The sequence below is a fragment of the Pseudophryne corroboree genome, chromosome 2 (assembly GCF_028390025.1).
Source record: "Pseudophryne corroboree isolate aPseCor3 chromosome 2, aPseCor3.hap2, whole genome shotgun sequence".
Taxonomy (NCBI): Eukaryota; Metazoa; Chordata; class Amphibia; order Anura; family Myobatrachidae; genus Pseudophryne; species Pseudophryne corroboree.
Window position 1 is genome coordinate 873,897,112 of NC_086445.1, and position 20,637 is coordinate 873,917,748.

Consider the following 20,637-nt stretch of genomic DNA (forward strand, 5'->3'; position numbering starts at 1 on the left):
ATGTGTACCTGGCACATGGGGGGGGGGGCTATATTTGGCACCGGGGGCATGTGAGTACCTGGCACCGTGGGGAAATATCTGGCACTGGGGACATATGTGGCACTGGGAGCACAGCCCTAGCAACAAGGACTACCTCCTAGCAACGAGCATGACACCCAGTGCATGAAACACCTGACAACGAGCATGACACCCAGTGCATGAAACACCTGGCAACGAGCATGACACCCAGTGCATGAAACCCCTGACAACGAGAAGGTAATTGAAAAGTAATTAGAAGCCTTACTGTAGGACTTAATGTGTAATGGGCATTACGGTGTGTGGCATAATGTATCACGGACATTGTGGTGTGTGTCATAATGTGTCACAGGCATTACGGTGTATGGTATACTATATCGCGGGCATTGTGATATGTGGTATAATGTCTCAGGGTCATTGCAGTGTGTGGCATAATGTATCACGGACATTGCGGTGTGTGTCATAATGTGTCAGGCATTACGGTGTGTGGTATACTATATCACGGGCATTGTGGTATGTGGTATAATGTCTCAGGGTCATTGCAGTGTGGCATAATACATAACGGGCATTGCGGTGTGTGGCATAGGGTATAACGGGCAGGGCATTGCGGTATGTGTCACAGGCATTACGGTGTATGGTATACTATATCACGGGCATTGTGGTATAATGTCTCAAGGTCATTGCGGTGTGTCATAATGTGTCACAGGCATTGTATGTGCTATAATGTATCAGGGGCATTGCAGTGTGTAGCATAATGTATAACGGGCATTGCGATTCCTGTCATAATGTGTCGGGGGCATTACGGTGTGTGGCATAATGTGTCGGGGGCATTACAGTGTGTGCATATTGTGTCATGTGCATTGTTGTGTGCGGCATAATGTCTAAGGGCCATTGCAGTATGTGGCATAATGTATACTGGGCATTACTATAAGGAGGAAAAATGACAAATAATGTAAGGGGCATGAATCAGGATTATTTTTCTTTCCTGTGGTGGCTAACGTCTGGGCGTGCAGGTTGCAAAACTGGGGTATAAGGTAGTCTTTTCCTGCAATACCACGCCCCTTTACGAGAAACCACGCCCATTCCAACAAAACCACGCCCCTTTTTTTGCAGCGCGCGCCTTCGGCGCGCGCATATTTGTCCCTTTCTTGCTCCCAGTTATGCAGCGGGGGGGGGGGGGGGGGGGGCGCCAAAAATTTTTTGGCTTGGGGGAGAAAAATTTCTAGTTACGCCACTGGGCTGGATTCTATATATTCCAAAGTCGCAGTTGGTTCCTACAGCTCATCTGCCTCTCCTAGGCATGATCCTAGACACAGACCAGAAAAGGGTTTATCTCCCGATAGAGAGAGCTCAGGAGCTCGTGACACTGGTCAGGAATCTATTAAAACCAAAACAGGTGTCCGTGCATCACTGCACTCGAGTCCTAGGAGAGGGGGGGAGCAGTCACACAGGGAAGAAATTTCCAAGGGCTGTGGTCAAGTCAGAAGACTTGCCTTCACATCAACATCCTGGAACTAAGGGCCATATACAACGCCCTACATCAAGCGGAGTCCCTGCTTCGCGACCAACCGGTTCTGATTCGGTCAGACAATATCACCGCAGTGGCTCATGTAAACCACTTAGGCGGCACAAGGAGCAGGTTGGCGATGGTAGAAGCCATTAGAATTCTTAGCTGGGCGGAGAATCACATAAGCGCACTGTCAGCAGTCTTCATTCCGGGAGTGGACAACTGGGAAGCAGACTTCCTCAGCAGGCACGACTTCCACCCGGGAGAGTGGGGACTTCATCAAGAAGTCTTCATGCAGATTGCAAGTCGGTGGGAACTGCCACAGGTGGACATGATGGCATCCCGCCTCAACAAAAAGCTGCAGAGATATTGCGCCAGGTCAAGAGACCCTCAGGCGATAGCTGTGGATGCACTACTGGTGACACCGTGGGTGTTCCCGTCGATCTACGTATTTCCTCCTCTTCCTCTCATACCCAAGGTGCTGAGAATCATAAGGAAAAGAGGAGTGAGAACAATACTCTTTGTTCCGGTTTGGCCAAGAAGGACTTGGTATCCAGATCTGCAAGAAATGCTCACAGAGGACCCGTGGCCTCTGCCTCTAGGACAGGACTTGTGCAACAGGGGACCTGTCTGTTCCAAGACTTACCGCGGCTGCGTTTGACGGCATGGCGGTTGAACGCCGGATCCTGGCAGAAAAAGGCATTCCGGATGAGGTCATTCCTACGCTGATAGAGGCTAGGAAGGATGTGACGGCTCAACATTATCACCGTATATGGCGAAAATAAGAATTTACTTACCGATAATTCTATTTCTCGGAGTCCGTAGTGGATGCTGGGGTTCCTGAAAGGACCATGGGGAATAGCGGCTCCGCAGGAGACAGGGCACAAAAGTAAAGCTTTTACAGGTCAGGTGGTGTGTATTGGCTCCTCCCCCTATGACCCTCCTCCAGACTCCAGTTAGGTACTGTGCCCGGACGAGCGTACACAATAAGGGAGGATTTTGAATCCCGGGTAAGACTCATACCAGCCACACCAATCACACCGTACAACTTGTGATCTAAACCCAGTTAACAGTATGATAACAGAGGAGCCTCTGAAAGATGGCTTCCTAAACAATAACCCGAATTAGTTAACAATAACTATGTACAAGTATTGCAGATAATCCGCACTTGGGATGGGCGCCCAGCATCCACTACGGACTCCGAGAAATAGAATTATCGGTAAGTAAATTCTTATTTTCTCTATCGTCCTAAGTGGATGCTGGGGTTCCTGAAAGGACCATGGGGATTATACCAAAGCTCCCAAACGGGCGGGAGAGTGCGGATGACTCTGCAGCACCGAATGAGAGAACTCCAGGTCCTCCTTTGCCAGGGTATCAAATTTGTAAAAATTTACAAACGTGTTCTCCCCTGACCACGTAGCTGCTCGGCAGAGTAGTAATGCCGAGACCCCTCGGGCAGCCGCCCAAGATGAGCCCACCTTCCTTGCGGAATGGGCCTTAACAGATTTAGGCTGTGGCAGGCCTGCCACAGAATGTACAAGTTGAATTTTGTTACAAATCCAACGAGCAATCGACTGCTTAGAAGCAGGTGCACCCAACTTGTTGGGTGCATACAGTATAAACAGCGAGTCAGATTTTCTGACTCCAGCCGTCCTTTAAATGTATTTTTAAGGCTCTGACAACGTCCAACAACTTGGAGTCCTTCAAGTCGTCTGTAGCCGCAGGCACTACAATAGGCTGGTTCAGGTGAAACGCTGATACCACCTTAGGGAGAAAATGCGGACGCGTCCGCAGCTCTGCCCTATGTCGAATGGAAAATTAAATAAGGGCTTTTATAAAACAAAGCCGCCAGTTCAGATACTCTCCCGGCCGAAGCCAGGGCCAGTAACATAGTCACTTTCCATGTGAGATATTTCAAATCCACCTTCTTTAGTGGTTCAAACCAATTTGATTTGAGGAAATCTAAAACTACATTTAGATCCCACGGTGCCACCTTAGGCACCACAGGAGGCTGTATATGCAGTACTCCTTTGATAAAAATCTGGACCTCAGGGACTGAGGCCAATTCTTTTTGGAAGAATATTGATAGGGCCGAAATTTGAACCTTAATAGATCCCAATTTGAGACCCATAGACAATCCTGATTGCAGGAAATGTAGGAAAACGACCCAGTTGAAATTCCTCCATCGGAGCACTCCGCTGCTCGCACCACGCAACATATTTTCGCCAAATACGGCGATAATGCTTCGCGGTGACTTCCTTCCTTGCCTTTATCAAGGTAGGAATGACTTCTTCTGGAATGCCTTTTCCTTTTAGGATCTGGCATTCAAAACGCCATGCCGTCAAACGCAGCCGCGGTAAGTCTTGAAAAAGACAAGTACCCTGCTGAAGCAGGTCCCTTCTCAGAAGTAGAGGCCACGGATCGTCCGTGACCATCTCTTGAAGTTCCGGGTACCAAGTCCTTCTTGGCCAATCCGGAGCCACTAGTCTTACTCCACTTTGCCGTATAATCCTCAATACCTTTGGTATGAGAGGCAGAGGAGGAAACACATATACCGACTGGTACACCCAAGGTGTTACCAGCGCGTCCACAGCTATTGCCTGCGGATCTCTTGACCTGGCGCAATACCTGTCCAGTGTTTTGTTGAGGCGAGACGCCATCATGTCCACCATTGGTTTTACCCAACGGTTTAATAGCATGTGGAAAACTTCTGGATGAAGTCTCCACTCTCCCGGGTGAAGGTCGTGTCTGCTGAGGAAGTCTGCTTCCCAGTTGTCCACGCCCGGGATGAATACTGCTGACAGTGCTATCACGTGATTCTCCGCCCAGCGAAGGATCCTGGCAGCTTCTGCCATTGCCCTCCTGCTTCTTGTGCCGCCCTGTCTGTTTACATGGGCGACTGCCGTGATGTTGTCCGACTGGATCAACACCGGTCTTCCTTGAAGCAGAGGTTCCGCCTGGCTTAGAGCATTGTAGATTGCTCTTAGTTCCAGAATGCTTATGTGAAGAGACTTTTTCAGGCTCGACCACACTCCCTGGAAATTTCTTCCCTGTGTGACTGCTCCCCAGCCTCTCTGGCTGGCACCCGTGGTCACCAGGATCCAATCCTGCATGCCGAATCTGCGGCCCTCCAATAGATGAGCCTCCTGCAACCACCACAGAAGGGATACCCTTGTCCTCGGCGACAGGGTTATCCGCCGGTGCATCTGAAGATGCGACCCTGACCATTTGTCCAACAGATCCCTTTGCATGGAATCTGCCGAAAGGGATTGCTTCGTAAGAAGCTACCATTTTTTCCCAGGACTCTTGTGCATTGATGTACAGACACCTTTCCTGGTTTTAGGAGGTTCCTGACCAGGTCAGATAACTCCTTGGCTTTTTCTTCGGGAAGAAAAACCTTTTCTGAACTGTGTCCAGAATCATCCCCAGGAACAGCAGACGAGTTGTCGGCATTAATTGGGATTTTGGAATATTCAGAATCCATCCGTGCTGCTTTAGCACCTCTTGAGATAGTGCTAAACCCATCTCTAGCTGTTCTCTGGACCTTGCCCTTATTAGGAGATCGTCCAAGTATGGGATAATTAATACGCCTTTTCTTCGAAGAAGAAATATTATCTCGGCCATTACCTTTGTAAAGACCCGAGGTGCCGTGGACAAACCAAACGGCAGCGTCTGAAACTGATAGTGACAGTTTTGTACAACGAACCTGAGGTACCCCTGTGTGAGGGGTAATTGGAACGTGGAGATACGCATCCTTGATGTCCAAGGATACCATAAAGTCCCCTTCTTCCAGGTTCGCTATCACTGCTCTGAGTGACTCCATCTTGAACTTGAACTTCTTTATGTACAGGTTCAAGGACTTCAGATTTAGAATAGGCCTTACCGAGCCATCCGGCTTCGGTACCACAAAAAGAGTGGAATAATACCCCTTCCCTTGTTGTAGAAGAGGTACCTTGACTATCACCTGCTGAGAATACAGCTTGTGAATGGCTTCCAAAACCGTCTCCCTTTCTGAGGGGGACGTTGGTAAAGCAGACTTCAGGAAACGGCGAGGTGGCTCTGTCTCTAATTTCAACCTGTACCCCTGAGATATTATCTGCAGGATCCAGGGATTTACCTGCGAGTGAGCCCACTGCGCGCTGTAATTCTTGAGACGACCGCCTACCGCCCCCGAGTCCGCTTGCGAAGCCCCAGCGTCATGCTGAGGCTTTTGTAGAAGCCGGGGAGGGCTTCTGTTCCTGGGAAGGAGCTGCCTGTTGCTGTCTCTTCCCTCGTCCTCTGCCTCGTGGCAGATATGAATAGCCCTTTGCTCTCTTATTTTTAAAGGAACGAAAAGGCTGCGATTGAAAGGTCGGTGCCTTTTTCTGTTGGGGAGTGACTTGAGGTAGAAAGGTGGATTTCCCGGCCGTAGCCGTGGCCACCAAATCCGATAGACCGACCCCAAATAACTCCTCTACGCATCGCCTGTCCACTGTCGTGTCCATAAAGCTCTTCTGGCCGAAATGGACATAGCACTTACCCGTGATGCCAGTGTGCAGATATCTCTCTGTGCATCACGCATATAAAGAAATGCATCCTTTATTTGTTCTAACGACAGTAAAATATTGTCCCTGTCCAGGGTATCAATATTTTCGATCAGGGACTCTGACCAAACTACCCCAGCACTGCACATCCAGGCAGTCGCAATAGCTGGTCGTAGTATAACACCTGCATGTGTGTATATACCTTTTGGGATATTTTCCATCCTCCTATCTGATGGATCTTTAAGTGCGGCCGTCTCAGGAGAGGGTAACGCCACTTGTTTTGATAAGCGTGTTAGCGCTTTGTCCACCCTAGGAGGTGTTTCCCAGCGCTCCCTAACCTCTGGCGGGAAAGGGTATAAAGCCAATAACTTCTTTGAAATTAGCAGTTTTTTATCGGGGCACCCCACGCTTCATCACACACGTCATTTAATTCTTCTGATTCGGTAAAAACTACTGGTAGTTTTTTCACACCCCACATAATACCCTGTTTAGTGGTACCTGTAGTATCAGCTAAATGTAACATCTCCTTTATTGCCAAAATCATATAACGTGTGGCCCTTTTGGAAAATACGGTTGATTCGTCACCTTCACTACCGGAATCAGTGCCTGTGTCTGGGTCTGTGTCGACCGACTGAGGCAAGGGGCGTTTTACAGCCCCTGACGGTGTTTGAGGCGCCTGGACAGGCACTAAGTGAGTGTCCGGCCGCCTCATGTCGGCAAACGACTGCTTAAGCGAGTTGACGCTATCCCGTAATTCCACAAATAAAGGCATCCATTCTGGTGTCGACCCCCTAGAAGGTGACATCCTCATATTTGGCAATTGCTCCGCCTCCACACCAATAACGTCCTCATACATGTCGACACACACGTACCGACACACAGCAGACACACAGGGAATGCTCTATACGAAGACAGGACCCACTAGCCCTTTGGGGAGACAGAGGGAGAGTCTGCCAGCACACACCAAAAAGCGCTATATATGACAGGGATAGCCTTATGATTAAGTGCTCCCTTATAGCTGCTTTTATATTAATATATTGCCATTTATTTTGCCCCCCCTCTCTGTTATACCCTGTTTCTGTAGTGCAGTGCAGGGGAGAGACCTGGGAGCCTTCCTGACCAGCGGAGCTGTGACAGAAAATGGCGCCGTGTGCTGAGGAGATAGGCCCCGCCCCTTTTCCGGCGGGCTCGTCTCCCGCTATTTAGTACATTTAGGCAGGGGTAAATATCTCCATATAGCCTCTGGGGCTATATGTGAGGTATTTTTAGCCTTTTTAAAGGTTTACATTTGCCTCCCAGGGCGCCCCCCCCCAGCGCCCTGCACCCTCAGTGACTGCCGTGTGAAGTGTGCTGAGAGGAAAATGGCGCACAGCTGCAGTGCTGTGCGCTACCTTAAGAAGACTGCAGGAGTCTTCAGCCGCCGATTCTGGACCTCTTCTTGCTTCAGCATCTGTGAGGGGGCCGGCGGCGTGGCTCCGGTGACCATCCAGGCTGTACCTGTGATCGTCCCTCTGGAGCTTCATGTCCAGTAGCCAAGAAGCCAATCCATCCTGCACGCAGGTGAGTTCACTTCTTCTCCCCTCTGTCCCTCGTTGCAGTGATCCTGTTGCCAGCAGGAATCACTGTAAAATAAAAAACCTAAGCTAAACTCTCTAAGCAGCTCTTTATGAGAGCCACCTAGAATTGCACCCTTCTCGGCCGGGCACAAAAATCTAACTGGAGTCTGGAGGAGGGTCATAGGGGGAGGAGCCAATACACACCACCTGACCTGTAAAAGCTTTACTTTTGTGCCCTGTCTCCTGCGGAGCCGCTATTCCCCATGGTCCTTTCAGGAACCCCAGCATCCACTTAGGACGATAGAGAAAATATGTGGCTTGGTGTGAGGCCAGGAATGCCCCTATGGAGGAATTCCAGCTGGGCCTTTTCCTTCACTTCCTACAGTCGGGAGTGACTTTGGGCCTTAAATTGGGTTCCATTAAGGTTCAGATTTCGGCCTTATCCATTTTCTTTCAAAAAGAACTGGCTTCTCTGCCTGAAGTTCAGACGTTTGTAAAGGGAGTGCTGCATATTCACCCCCCTTTTGTGCCTCCAGTGGCACCTTGGGATCTTAACATGGTGTTGAGTTTCCTGAAATCACACTGGTTTGAACCACTCAAAACGGTGGAAGTAAAATATCTCACGTGGAAGGTGGTCATGCTATTAGCCTTGGCTTCGGCTAGGCGTGTATCAGAATTGGCGGCTTTGTCACATAAAAGCCCTTATCTGGTTTTCCATGCGGATAGAGCAGAATTGCGCCCACAATTTCTGCCGAAAGTGGTTTCATCCTTTCATATAAACCAACCTATTGTGGTGCCTGTGGCTACTACTGACTTGGAGGATTCCGAGACACTGGATGTAGTCGGGGCTTTGAAGGTTTATGTAGCCAGAACGGCTGGAGTCAGGAAAACAGAATCTTTGTTTATCCTGTATGCTTCCAACAAGCTTGGGGCGCCTGCTTCAAAGCAAACTATTGCTCGCTGGATCTGTAACACGATTCAGCAGGCTCATTCTGCGGCTGGGTTGCCGCTGCCTAAATCAGTTAAGGCCTATTCCACAAGGAAGGTGGGCTCTTCTTGGGCGGCTGCCCGAGGGGTCTCGGCATTACAGCTTTGCCGAGCGGCTACTCGGTCAGGTTCAAACACCTTTGCAAAGTTCTACAAGTTTGATACCCTGGCTGAGGAGGACCTTGTGTTTGCTCATTCGGTGCTGCAGAGTCATCCGCACTCTCCCGCCCGTTTGGGAGCTTTGGTATAATCCCCATGGTCCTTACGGAGTCCCCAGCATCCACTAGGACGTTAGAGAAAATAAGATTTTACTTACCGGTAAATCTATTTCTCGTAGTCCGTAGTGGATGCTGGGCGCCCGTCCCAAGTGCGGACTTCTTCTGCAATGCTTGTATATAGTTATTGCTTAAATAAGGGTTATGTTATAGTTGCATCAGAGTTTATCTGATGCTCTGTGATTGTTCATACTGTTAACTGGGTAAAGTTATCACAAGTTATACGGTGTGATTGGTGTGGCTGGTATGAGTCTTACCCTGGATTCCCAAAATCCTTTCCTTGTACTGTCAGCTCTTCCGGGCACAGTTTCTCTGGCTGGGGTCTGGAGGGGGGACGTGGAGGGAGGAGCCAGGGCACACCAGAATCTGGATTCTTTCTTGGAGTGCCCATGTCTCCTGCGGAGCCCGTCTATTCCCCATGGTCCTTACGGAGTCCCCAGCATCCACTACGGACTACGAGAAATAGATTTACCGGTAAGTAAAATCTTATTTTTATTGATGCTCTACTGTAACAAAGAAAGGCTCTGTCCAATAACAGCCCAAAAATACTAGATAGCTCTCACTGGATTAAACAATGATGTGATGAAATTAGGTCTGCAGAAAATATATTTCACGTAACTTAAAAAGCTAATACAGGCACAATCTGTTTCCATATAGAAGGTGTCACAGTTAAACGCTATTTTGTAAGGGAGAAGTGTTTAGACTATTGCACCATGGTGCTGCGTTTTTGTGAATTACACTTATGGTGGGCGAGCAACAAGAGAATTGGAACAAGCACTGGATGGATCCTGTAAGCAACTTTGTTAATGATAATGCATTCAATTAAAAAATCAAAGATTTATTTTTGTGTTCTGCTAATTGCTACAGTGAGGATTAGGTCAAACAGACTGTTCAGTTTTTATGCAGGGTGAACATTCACTTAAACGTGGGGCTGTGTTTCCCCCAATTCTCTACCTGCGTCATTTTCTCTTCGATCTACTTCATCGTAGACATCCATGGCCAGCTCCTCAAAGAGCCTGTTACTGAGCTGTGAATAAACAGAGTGCCTGGTTAATCAGGAGGAAGCAATGGGGAGTGGGTAAGTGTCTATCAGAAGACAGAAAACAGGATGGAGAAATGCTAGGTAAAGAGATAATCACAAAGCAGAACTGGCCAGCATGTAGACAAAGTGACAGCTCTATAATTACAGTGGATTGCCGCAGTAAGTGACTAGACAACAAAAATGCCACTCAAAATAAGGCAGCAAGAAAACTTAATAGACAAGGGTAAGGAACATGGATGTAGGAATGATCACGTCCAGCAAATAATGTAAGTTTAACAGCGTGCAATTTGATGAACACAGAGAACACGCCTTATACTGGCTCAGAGAACTTACAGCCTGAAGCTTCTTTTTGGCAGCTTTTGCGAGCTCAGACAGGTCCAAACTGTAACACAAAAATATATATTAACATACAGCAATGACACCACATTAGCCAAAGCCACTCGATACTGTAATGAGGAGAAGACAGGGCAAACATTTTTTAAGGCACTGGTGCGTCCCAAAAACGCATATATATTTATAATTAAAGAACAGCACATCAATATATTGTATAATAAATCAGTAGGAAGTGGAACAATAAAAATACAAGGTCTGGACCAGAAGGGCAGGAAGAAGTTGTAAAATTCACATTCGCAGCATCAATGATAGGAAACAGGGGGTAGTTAATGTTGATGACTGACCTGAAGTGCTGGGTTTACACACTTAATTCAACAAATCTAACTGGAAAATTAAAGTAACGATAATGGGTATTTTGCACCTCAATGAATAGTACCATTTTCAGTTTTGAAATGCATCAGCTTGTGAGTTTGTTTTTGTCAACCCCATCAAAAAGGAATACATGGGCGAAAATAAGGAAGGAGGGAAAAAAAAAAGATTTTAAACCTACCGGTAAATCTATTTCTCCTAGTCCGTAGAATATGCTGGGGACTCCGTAAGGACCATGGGGTATAGACGGGCTCCGCAGGAGATAGGGCACCTAAAAAGAACTTTGACTATGGGTGTGCACTGGCTCCTCCCTCTATGCCCCTCCTCCAGACTTCAGTTAGAGAACTGTGCCCAGAGGAGATGGACAATACAAGGCAGGATTTAGCAATCCAAGGGCAAGATTCATGCCAGCCCACACCAATCATACCATGTAACCTGGAACATACATAACCAGTTAACAGTATGAACAAACTACAGTAACGGTCCAAGACCGATGTCAACTGTAACATAACCCTTATGTAAGCAACAACTATATACAAGTCTTGCAGAGTTTCCGCACTGGGACGGGCGCCCAGCATCCTCTGCGGACTAGGAGAAATAGATTTACCGGTAGGTTTAAAATCTTATTTTCTCTTACGTCCTAGAGGATGCTGGGGACTCTGTAAGGACCATGGGGTTTATACCAAAGCATCCAATCGGGCGGGAGAGTGCGTATGACTCTGCAGCACCGACTGAGCAAACGCTAGGTCCTCATCAGCCAGGCTATCAAACTTGTAGAATTTAGCAAAAGTGTTTGACCCCGACCAAGTCACCGCTCGGCAAAGTTGTAATGCCGAGACGCCTCGGGCAGCCGCCCAAGAAGAGCCCACCTTCCTAGTGGAATGGGCCTTAACCGAATTTGGTACCGGCAGTCCAGCCGTAGAGTGAGCCTGCTGAATCGTATTACAGATCCAGCGAGCAATAGTCTGCTTCGAAGCAGGAGCGCCAGTCTTATTGGCCGCATACAGGACAAACAGAGCCTCTGTTTTCCTAATTCTAGCCGTCCTGGCTACATAAATCTTTAAGGCCCTGACTACGTCCAGGGATCTGGAATCCTCCAGGTCACTTGTAGCCACAGGCACCACAATAGGTTGATTCACATGGAATGAAGAAACCACCTTAGGCAAAAATTGCGGACGTGTCCTCAATTAAGCTCGATCCACATGAAAAATCAAGTAGGGGCTCTTGTGTGACAAAGCCGCCAATTCTGACACTCGCCTTGCTGATGCTAAGGCCAACAACATGACCACCTTCCAGGTAAGAAATTTCAACTCAACCTTGTTAAGCGGTTCAAACCAGTGTGATTTTAGGAACTGCAACACCACGTTCAGGTCCCATGGTGCCACTGGAGGCACAAAAGGGGGCTGGATGTGCAGCACTCCCTTTACAAACTTCTGGAAGAGAAGCCAATTCTTTCTGAAAGAAAATCGAGAGGGCCGAAATCTGTACCTTAACAGAGCCTAATTTCAGGCCCTTATCCACTCCTGTCTGTAGGAAGTGGAGAAGACGACCCAGATGAAAATCTTCCGTAGGTGCATTCTTGGTCTCACACCAAGACACATACTTTCGCCAGATACGGTGATAATGTTTTACCGTCACCTCCTTACTAGCCTTTATTAAAGTAGGGATGACCTCTTCCGGAATCCCCTTTTTCGCTAGGATTCGGCGTTCAACCGCCATGCCGTCAAACGTAACCGCGGTAAGTTGAAATACACAGGGCCTCTGCTGCAACAGGTCTTCCCTCAGAGGAAGAGGCCAGGGATCTCCTGTGAGCATCTCTTGTAGATCCGAGTTCCAGGCCCTTCGAGGCCAGTCTGGGACAACGAGTATCGTCTGTACTCTTCTTCGTCTTATGATCCTCAACACTTTTGTGATGAGAGGAAGAGGAGGAAACACGTAGACCGATTTGAACACCCACCAGAGCGTCTACTGCTACTGCCTGAGGGTCCCGAGACCTGGCGCAATACCTCCGAAGTTTTTTGTTGAGGCGTGACGCCATCATGTCTATTTGAGGAGTTCCCCAAAGACATGTTACGTCTGCAAAGACTTCTTGATGAAGTCCCCACTCTCCTGGATGGAGATCGTGTCTGCTGAGGAAGTCTGCTTCCCAGTTGTCCACTCCCGGAATGAAGACAGCCGACTGAGCGCTTACATGATTTTCCGCCCAGCGAAGGATCCTTGTGGCTTCCGCCATCGCGACTCTGCTTCTTGTCCCGCCTTGGCGGTTCACATAAGCCACTGCTGTGACATTGTCTGATTGAATCAGAACCGGTAGGAAAACTCTCCGCTTGTCGAAGGCTGTTGTAAATGGCCCTGAGTTCCAACACATTGATGTGTAGACAAGACTCCTGGTCTGACCAAAGACCCTGAAATTTTTTTCCCTGTGTGACCGTTCCCCAACCTCGGAGGCTCGCGTCCATGGTAACCAGGATCCAATCCTGAATTTCCGAACCTGCGACCCTCCAGGAGGTGAGCACTTTGCAACCACCACAGAAGGGACACTCTGGTCCCTGGGGACAGAGTTATTTTCCGATGTAAGTGCAGGTGGGACCCGGACCACTTGTCCAGAAGGTCCCATTGAAAAGTCCTACCATGGAACCTTCCGAAGGGAATGGCCTCGTAGGCCGCCACCATTTTCCCCAGAACTCGAGTGCATTGGTGAACTGACACCCTTTTCGGTTTTAGCAGGTCTCTGACCATGTTCTGGATGTCTTGGGCTTTCTCTATTAGGAGGAAGACCTTCATTTGTTCCGTATCCAGTATCATACCTAGGAACGGTAGTCGAGTTGTCGGAAATCAACTGTGACTTCGGTAGATTTAGAATCCAACCGTGTTGCTGGAGCACTCTCAGAGAGAGCGCCACACTGCTCAGCAATTTCTCCCTTGATCTCGCTTTTATCAGGAGATCGTCCAAGTATGGGATAATTGTGACTCCATGCTTGCGCAGGACCACCATCATTTCCGCCCTTATCTTGGTGAAAATCCTCGGGCCGTGGAGAGTCCAAACGGCAACGTCTGAAATTGGTAATGACAATCCTGTACAGCGAATCTCAGGTATTCCTGATGGGGGGCATATATGGGGACATGAAGGTACGCATCCTTTATGTCCAGAGACACCATAAACTCCCCCTCCTCCATGTTGGCTATTATCGCTCTGAGAGATTCCATTTTGAATTTGAATCTTTTTATGTACAGGTTTCGGGATTTCAGATTTAAAATAGGTCTGACCGAACCGTCCGGTTTCGGGACCACAAATAGGGTTGAGTAGTAACCTCTTCCCTGCTGGTGCCGGGGAACCTTGATTATCACTTACTGTATACACAGCGTTTGAATTGCAGCTAACACTATATCCCTTTCCGATGTGGAAGCTGGTAGGGCCGATTTGAAAAATCGACGCGGGGGCACCTCCTCGAATTCCAATTTGTAACCCTGGGAAACTATTTCCAACACCCAGGGATTCAGGTCCGAACTGACCCAGGCCTGACTGGAAAGTCGAAGACGTGCCCCCACCGGTGCGGACTCCCTCAGGGGAGCCCCAGCGTCATGCTGTGGGTTTTGGAGCAGCCGGGGAGGACTTTTGTTCCTGGGCACCTGCCGAAGCAGGTGCTCTCTTGCCTCTGCCCTTACCTCTGGCGAGGAAAGAGGATCCCCGACCTCTTTTGGACTTGTGCGACCGAAAGGACTGCATCTGATAGGGTGTTACTTTCTTTTGCTGTTGGGGAATATATGGTAAAAATTTTGATTTACCTGCTGTAGCTGTGGAAACCAGGTCCGTCAGCCCATCCCCAAACAATACATCACCCTTATAGGGTAGTACTTCCATATGTTTTTTGGAATCCGCATCACCCGTCCATTGGCGAGTCCATAAGGATCTTCTCGCTGAGACAGACATGGCATTGGCCCTAGAAGCTAGCAATCCAATGTCCCTTTGAGCATCCCTCATAAATAAGACTGCGTCTTTAATATGGGCTAGAGTTAGGAATATAGTATCCTTATCCATATTATCAAATTGATCTGTCAGCTCATCTGTCCAAGCTGCAATTGCGCTACACACCCATGCCGACGCAATTGTAGGTCTTAGCACAGCACCCGTATTAGAATAAATACACTTTTTAGGTAATTTCTTGCCTGCGATCTGCAGGGTCCTTAAGGGCTGCTGTGTCAGGAGACGGTAGCGCCACCTTCTTGGACAAGCGCGTCAGGGCCTTGTCCACAGTGGGGGGTGATTCCCAAATCTCCCTGTCCTGCTTAGGGAAGGGGTATGCCATATAAATTCTTTTGGGGATCTGCGGTCTCTTATCCGGAGTCTCCCAAGCTTTTCCAAAGAATTCATTTAATTCATGAGATGTGGGAAAGTTAATAATCTGTTTCTTTTCCTTAAACATGTGTACTCTTGTGTCGGGGACCGAGGGTTCATCCACAATATGCAACACATCCCTTATTGCCACAATCATACACTGAATGGTTTTAGTCACCCTAGGGTGCAATTTTACTTCGTCATAGTCGACACTGGAATCAGAATCCGTGTAGGTAGTAGTGTCTTGTGTTAAGGGACGCTTTTGAGACCCCGACGGGCCCTGTGAGTCGGTCCAATCCGAGGATTGACCCCCTGATGTCCCCCCTAATTCAGCCTTATCAAGCCTTTTATGTAAAGATGCCACACTTGCATTCAACATATGCCACATGTCCATCCAATCTGGAGTCGGCACAACCGACGGGGACACACCACTCATTTGCTCCACCTCCTCCTTGGAGAAGCCTTCCGCCTCAGACATGTCGACACACACGTACCGACACCCCACACACACAGGGATTAACCTATAAGGGGACAAAACCCCAACCAGGCTCTAAGGAGAGACAGAGAGAGAGTATGCCAGCACACACCAGCGCTTAAAAACACTGGAAAAATATGTCCAGATAGCGCTTTCCTATATATAATATGCCAATTCCCACTCACTGCGTCGCTAATGTGCCCCCCTCCTCTTTTTTCCAGCCTGTGAAGTTCAGCAGGGGAGAGACCAGGGAGCCAGCGTTAACCTCATGCAGCTTCTGTGGAGAAAATGGCGCTGGTTAGTGCTGAGGATCAAGCCCCGCCCACCCGACGGCGGGCTTCGGTCCCTGTGATTTTTCAATAAAAATGGCGGGGGATCATAGATTTACTGCCTCCGCAGCCTAATCAAACTGTATTTGCCCAAATGTGAGGTTTATTGCTGCCCAGGGCGCCCCTTCCTGCGCCCTGCACCCTTCAGTGCTGCTCTGTGTGTGTGTGACTGGGAGCAATGGCGTGCAGCTTACCTCATGAAGATCTGATGTCTTCTGCCGCCTAAGATGTCTTCTGCCTTCTCTATCCGGCTTCTATCTTCGGCATCTGTGAGCAGGACGGCGGCGCGGCTTCGGGACGAACCCCAGGTGAGACCTGTGTTCCGACTCCCTCTGGAGCTAATGGTGTCCAGTAGCCTTAGAAGCAGTGCCCAACTTGACAAGCCAGCTCTGCTTCTCTCTCCTCGGTCCCACGATGCAGGGAGCCTGTTGCCAGCAGGACTCCCTGAAAATAAAAAACCTAACAAAATTCTTCTTCAACAGAAAACTCTGGAGAGCTCTTTGCAGTGCACCCATTCTCCTCTGGGCACAAGATCTAACTGAGGTCTGGAGGAGGGGCATAGAGGGAGGAGCCAGTGCACACCCATAGTCAAAGTTCTTTTTAGGTGCCCTATCTCCTGCGGAGCCCGTCTATACCCCATGGTCCTTACGGAGTCCCCAGCATCCTCTAGGACGTAAGAGGGAAAAAATTAAATTCAGCCAAAGGTTACTGAAAATAAAGAAAATCATTTGAAATTTAGCCCAAACTTTATCTAATTTTCTAGAGAAAAAGCTTACTAAACATAAGCATATTTTATGTAGTTATTAAGAGATATTAATCTATTTTTGTTCTTAATACACGAGGAACACCTTCATGAGTCCCAGGAGCGTCACCACTATTGGCAAAACTTTTAGAGCCAATGTAAATCGATAGTAACGGGACCTTATTTGTAACTAGCAAACCAGCAGTTATTATTCTATTAGATACATTCCTGGAGTCATTACAGTGCAGGGTGGATTGCCAGACATATGCCCTTATTTCGGCCCTGGGTACAGTCATAAAACTGTGCATATCTATCTATAACCAACGAGGTTGATTTCGCCTTTTAAAATTTTGCAGCTCTAGAAATATGGGTTATCTCGCCAGAATCTTATCCGTCCCGTCATCTCTCACAAGCAATTGCATAAGACCCAGTCTTCTTCAGATGAAATGTGTTGGGACTTTGCTGGATACCTTCTACCGAATGGATTCAAAAGACTCACTGCTGGGTTTTTTCAGATGTGTGATTTTATTTTTGGACATATTTTTTAATCCTCTGCTTTCACTGACATCAAATTGTCGTTACCTATTGCTCTAGGACATTAAACTTTCTCATGTCATTGTTTTGACCTAGCTGAGATTTCCACACAACTATGAAACATGTACTGTATATGACCATTTAAGGTTTTACCGATAAGCTCACTCTATTATCTGATAAAGTCCAGTTTACTGATTTGTGCATTAATAATATTTTTAATTTTTAAATAGTCCACCTTCTAGACACCTTGTCTCCCAATTTGTATTTATCAACCTAATTTTTATTTCTTTATAGGTAGAGGGAATATTTTCAATACACCCTACACTAAACACTGTTTCTTATCATTTACAGGAGAATAATATGGAATAATCAGGAATACGGATATCATTTGATTTTTTTTTCTACTTATAATAGTTGAGCAGCAGATACTAATTAATATTCCGAACCAGCTGTGAAATACATTACACCATAGGTCCTAAAACTCAATACTCCAGGTTTTAAGGATATCCATAATTAAGCACAGATTGGTAAATTATATTGAGTGTAATATTAATTAAGCCACCTGAGCACAAGCACGGATATCCATAAAACTTAGACTGTTAGGATGCGTTGATGACGATATAGGAGGAAGTTCTTCTCCCACAATAATTTTGGTCAGCGACTAGAAAGCATGATTCAGTTGGAAAGAAGTGTGAATGCAGTCTTCAATCCTGCCTGTACTGTTCCTTTAATGTTGGCGCCCAGGCATGTGGCTGTGAATTGTGGGTCAGCATTCAATTAAACCCAGTAACTAAGTGTTAGTTATGCATTGACACACTTGTACTTGTTTGTAACAGTATGTACAGCTTACAAATAAGTTCTTACAGCTCAGTAGGTAATGCTTATGTCAGTATACTCTGGCTGAACAACGGATTCTACTAATTGTTACATGTTAAACACACGGGACGTAGCAGAGTTCCCAATGTATTTTACAACTGCCAGCACAATTCATAGTTGCCTGGAGACCCAAGCTTGTGATACAGAGAGTTTAATCCCTCGCAAACTGTCTTTTGTTGGGGATTTCTTTGTTTTACTCAACTCCATATGCTATTGGCCGTACAGAAATCTGTCACATAGAGACCTGCAACCCATTATGCCACAATTCACATAAAGACCCTTACAGCAATTAACATGTTAGAGCCACAGTTTACATTTATCATTTGGACAGTTTGCAGATCATCAAACACAATTAAACATTGTATGTGGTCAAGCAGTGCTTCTACATATTCATCAGAAGACCTTTTGACACAACTGACAGGGCATGTATAAAGTAGAATAAAACAAGGAGATTATATATATATATATATATATATAGCATGCAGAGGTGCGGCACTCAGGCTAGAATAAAAGACGCTAGGTCGGTGGAATGGTCATCAACGTTTCAATATATTAAATATTGTCGTCAGGATAATCAAAGATACAAAGCAGACATACCTTTTATAGGTGAACACCACATGTGAATGGAGGCATCGGGGCCGGGACCGCTCCCCCTCCCCGCTGCCGCGCTGTTCAGGTGACGTCATCAATATGAATCGTACACCTATCAGGTGAAAATTAACCCATCACCATACCACAATTAAACTGTTAAAAATAGCGGGCATTCACAAGAACAAGCTTTTAAACATAATAGTGTACTGATACAATGTTTAGAGATAGAAACAAATAACTCTTGTTCCAATTTGCTGTAAATACATACAAACGGATATTTTCCTCTCACTTCATGATTAAACATATAAGGAACAACAGTGTGTAAATAACTCCGGTTAATCCATTATTGTGTAATGTGATCAAAATTAACCTTTAACCATACATCAACTTCACATTTAAGGTAAATAACAAACAGGCCTAATTTACATTATAGAAATAATCTATATATAATTTTTAGATTACGAAGAACACAGACAGCAAAAACTATCTAACCCGATATAGCATGTATCCAGAAAAAATAGGTTATTGCTACAATAACCCGCATGCTCTGGTGATATAATCACTGTAGGGTTGCATAAGATATTTTATCATTTAACCCTTTCGGGTAAATAACATTGAGTCGGTGAATCCACCGGGCCTCACATCTTAAAAGCTGCATTGACCTATCCCCACCTCGTTTATTTAAAGGAACCGTGTCGATCATCCTGTATCGCAAACTGGATAAAGTATGGCGGGCCTCCGCAAAATGACGAGCGACTGGTTGGTCGCTAGTGCCAGTGTTTAGAGCCGCCCGGATGGCCGCTCTGTGGTTAGCCATACGCTCTTTAAATTTCGATTCCGTCTTGCTAATATAACTTAGCCCACACGGGCATATAAATTGATAAATTACGAATGTAGAATTACAGGTGAAATGGTGTTGTATCTTATAAGTCTTGCCCGTGTGGGGATGGTTAAAGGTGTCACCAGTCAATAAAAATTTACATGTAGTGCAGGTGCACTTAAAACAGCCTACCCTGGTGTTACTCAAGAATGTATTTTTACCCACTAGAGGTCTTGTAGTGTTGGTCTTAACCAGGATATCTTTTAGATTGCGGCCACGAGAATAAGATGGCATCAATTTAGCAGTGTTGTTAATCACTGCCTGCACCTCTTGTCATCTGTCTGTCGCCCCTCCCCACTAGATTGTTAGCTCTTCAGAGCAGGGCCCTCTTTCCTCGTTATCTAAGCCCTCGTCTCGACACATTTCACTCGCAGCTCTCCCCTACTCAACGACCATCTTTATCCTGCTAGTAAAGGCTCATCTCCATCTATGGCCACCAGCCTCCAGTAGTACGATGATCACTCCATCAATACTTACATCTTAGCTGTATTATGTCTTGAAAACGTGTGGTGCTCTGTTACTTGTACTCTATTTCTGTTATTTATTTACTGTAATGCTATGTTTTGTCTCCCTGTACTGTCCTTTGTACGGCGCTGCGAAACACATGTGGCGCCTTATAAATAAAATGTAATAATAATAATAATATTGGATTAAATTTATTAACCCATGGCAAATTCAATCCAATATCACCAGTGATTAACAACACCGCAAAATCACTATGGCCAATAATTCAGAGTGATGGTAAGCTAAATTTAAAAGAACACAGATTGATACCATGTTATTCTCGTGGCCGCAATCTAAAAGATATCCTGGTTAAGACCGACACTACAAGACCTCTAGTGGGTAAAAAATAAGATTTTACTTACCGGTAAATCTATTTCTCGTAGTCCGTAGTGGATGCTGGGGTCTCCGTAAGGACCATGGGGATAGACGGGCTCCGCAGGAGACATGGGCACTTTAAGAAAGAATTTAGGTTCTGGTGTGCACTGGCTCCTCCCTCTATGCCCCTCCTCCAGACCTCAGTTAGAGAAACTGTGCCAAGAAGAGCTGACAGTACAAGGAAAGGATTTTGGTAATCCAGGGCAAGATTCATACCAGCCACACCAATCACACCGTATAACATGTGATAACAACCAGTTAACAGTATGACAAATAACAGAGCATCAGGTCAAACCCTGATGCAACCACAACTTAATCCTTATTGAAGCAATAACTATATACAAGTATTGCAGAAGAAGTCCGCACTTGGGACGGGCGCCCAGCATCC

At 46.7% G+C, this 20,637-nt stretch overlaps 1 protein-coding gene across 6 annotated transcripts in view; it reads right to left on the minus strand.

Moving 5' to 3' along the window:
- GIT1 (GIT ArfGAP 1) overlaps positions 1-20,637 on the minus strand; it is a 306,604-nt gene that overhangs the window by 72,483 nt on the left and 213,484 nt on the right. For all 6 annotated transcript variants that reach the window (XM_063955944.1, XM_063955946.1, XM_063955942.1 and 3 more), the window contains 2 exons: positions 10,239-10,287; positions 9,818-9,890 (listed from right to left, as the gene is read on the minus strand). In XM_063955944.1, coding sequence (XP_063812014.1) covers positions 9,818-9,890; positions 10,239-10,287 — 122 coding nt within the window. The remainder of the gene's footprint in view (positions 1-9,817; positions 9,891-10,238; positions 10,288-20,637) is intronic.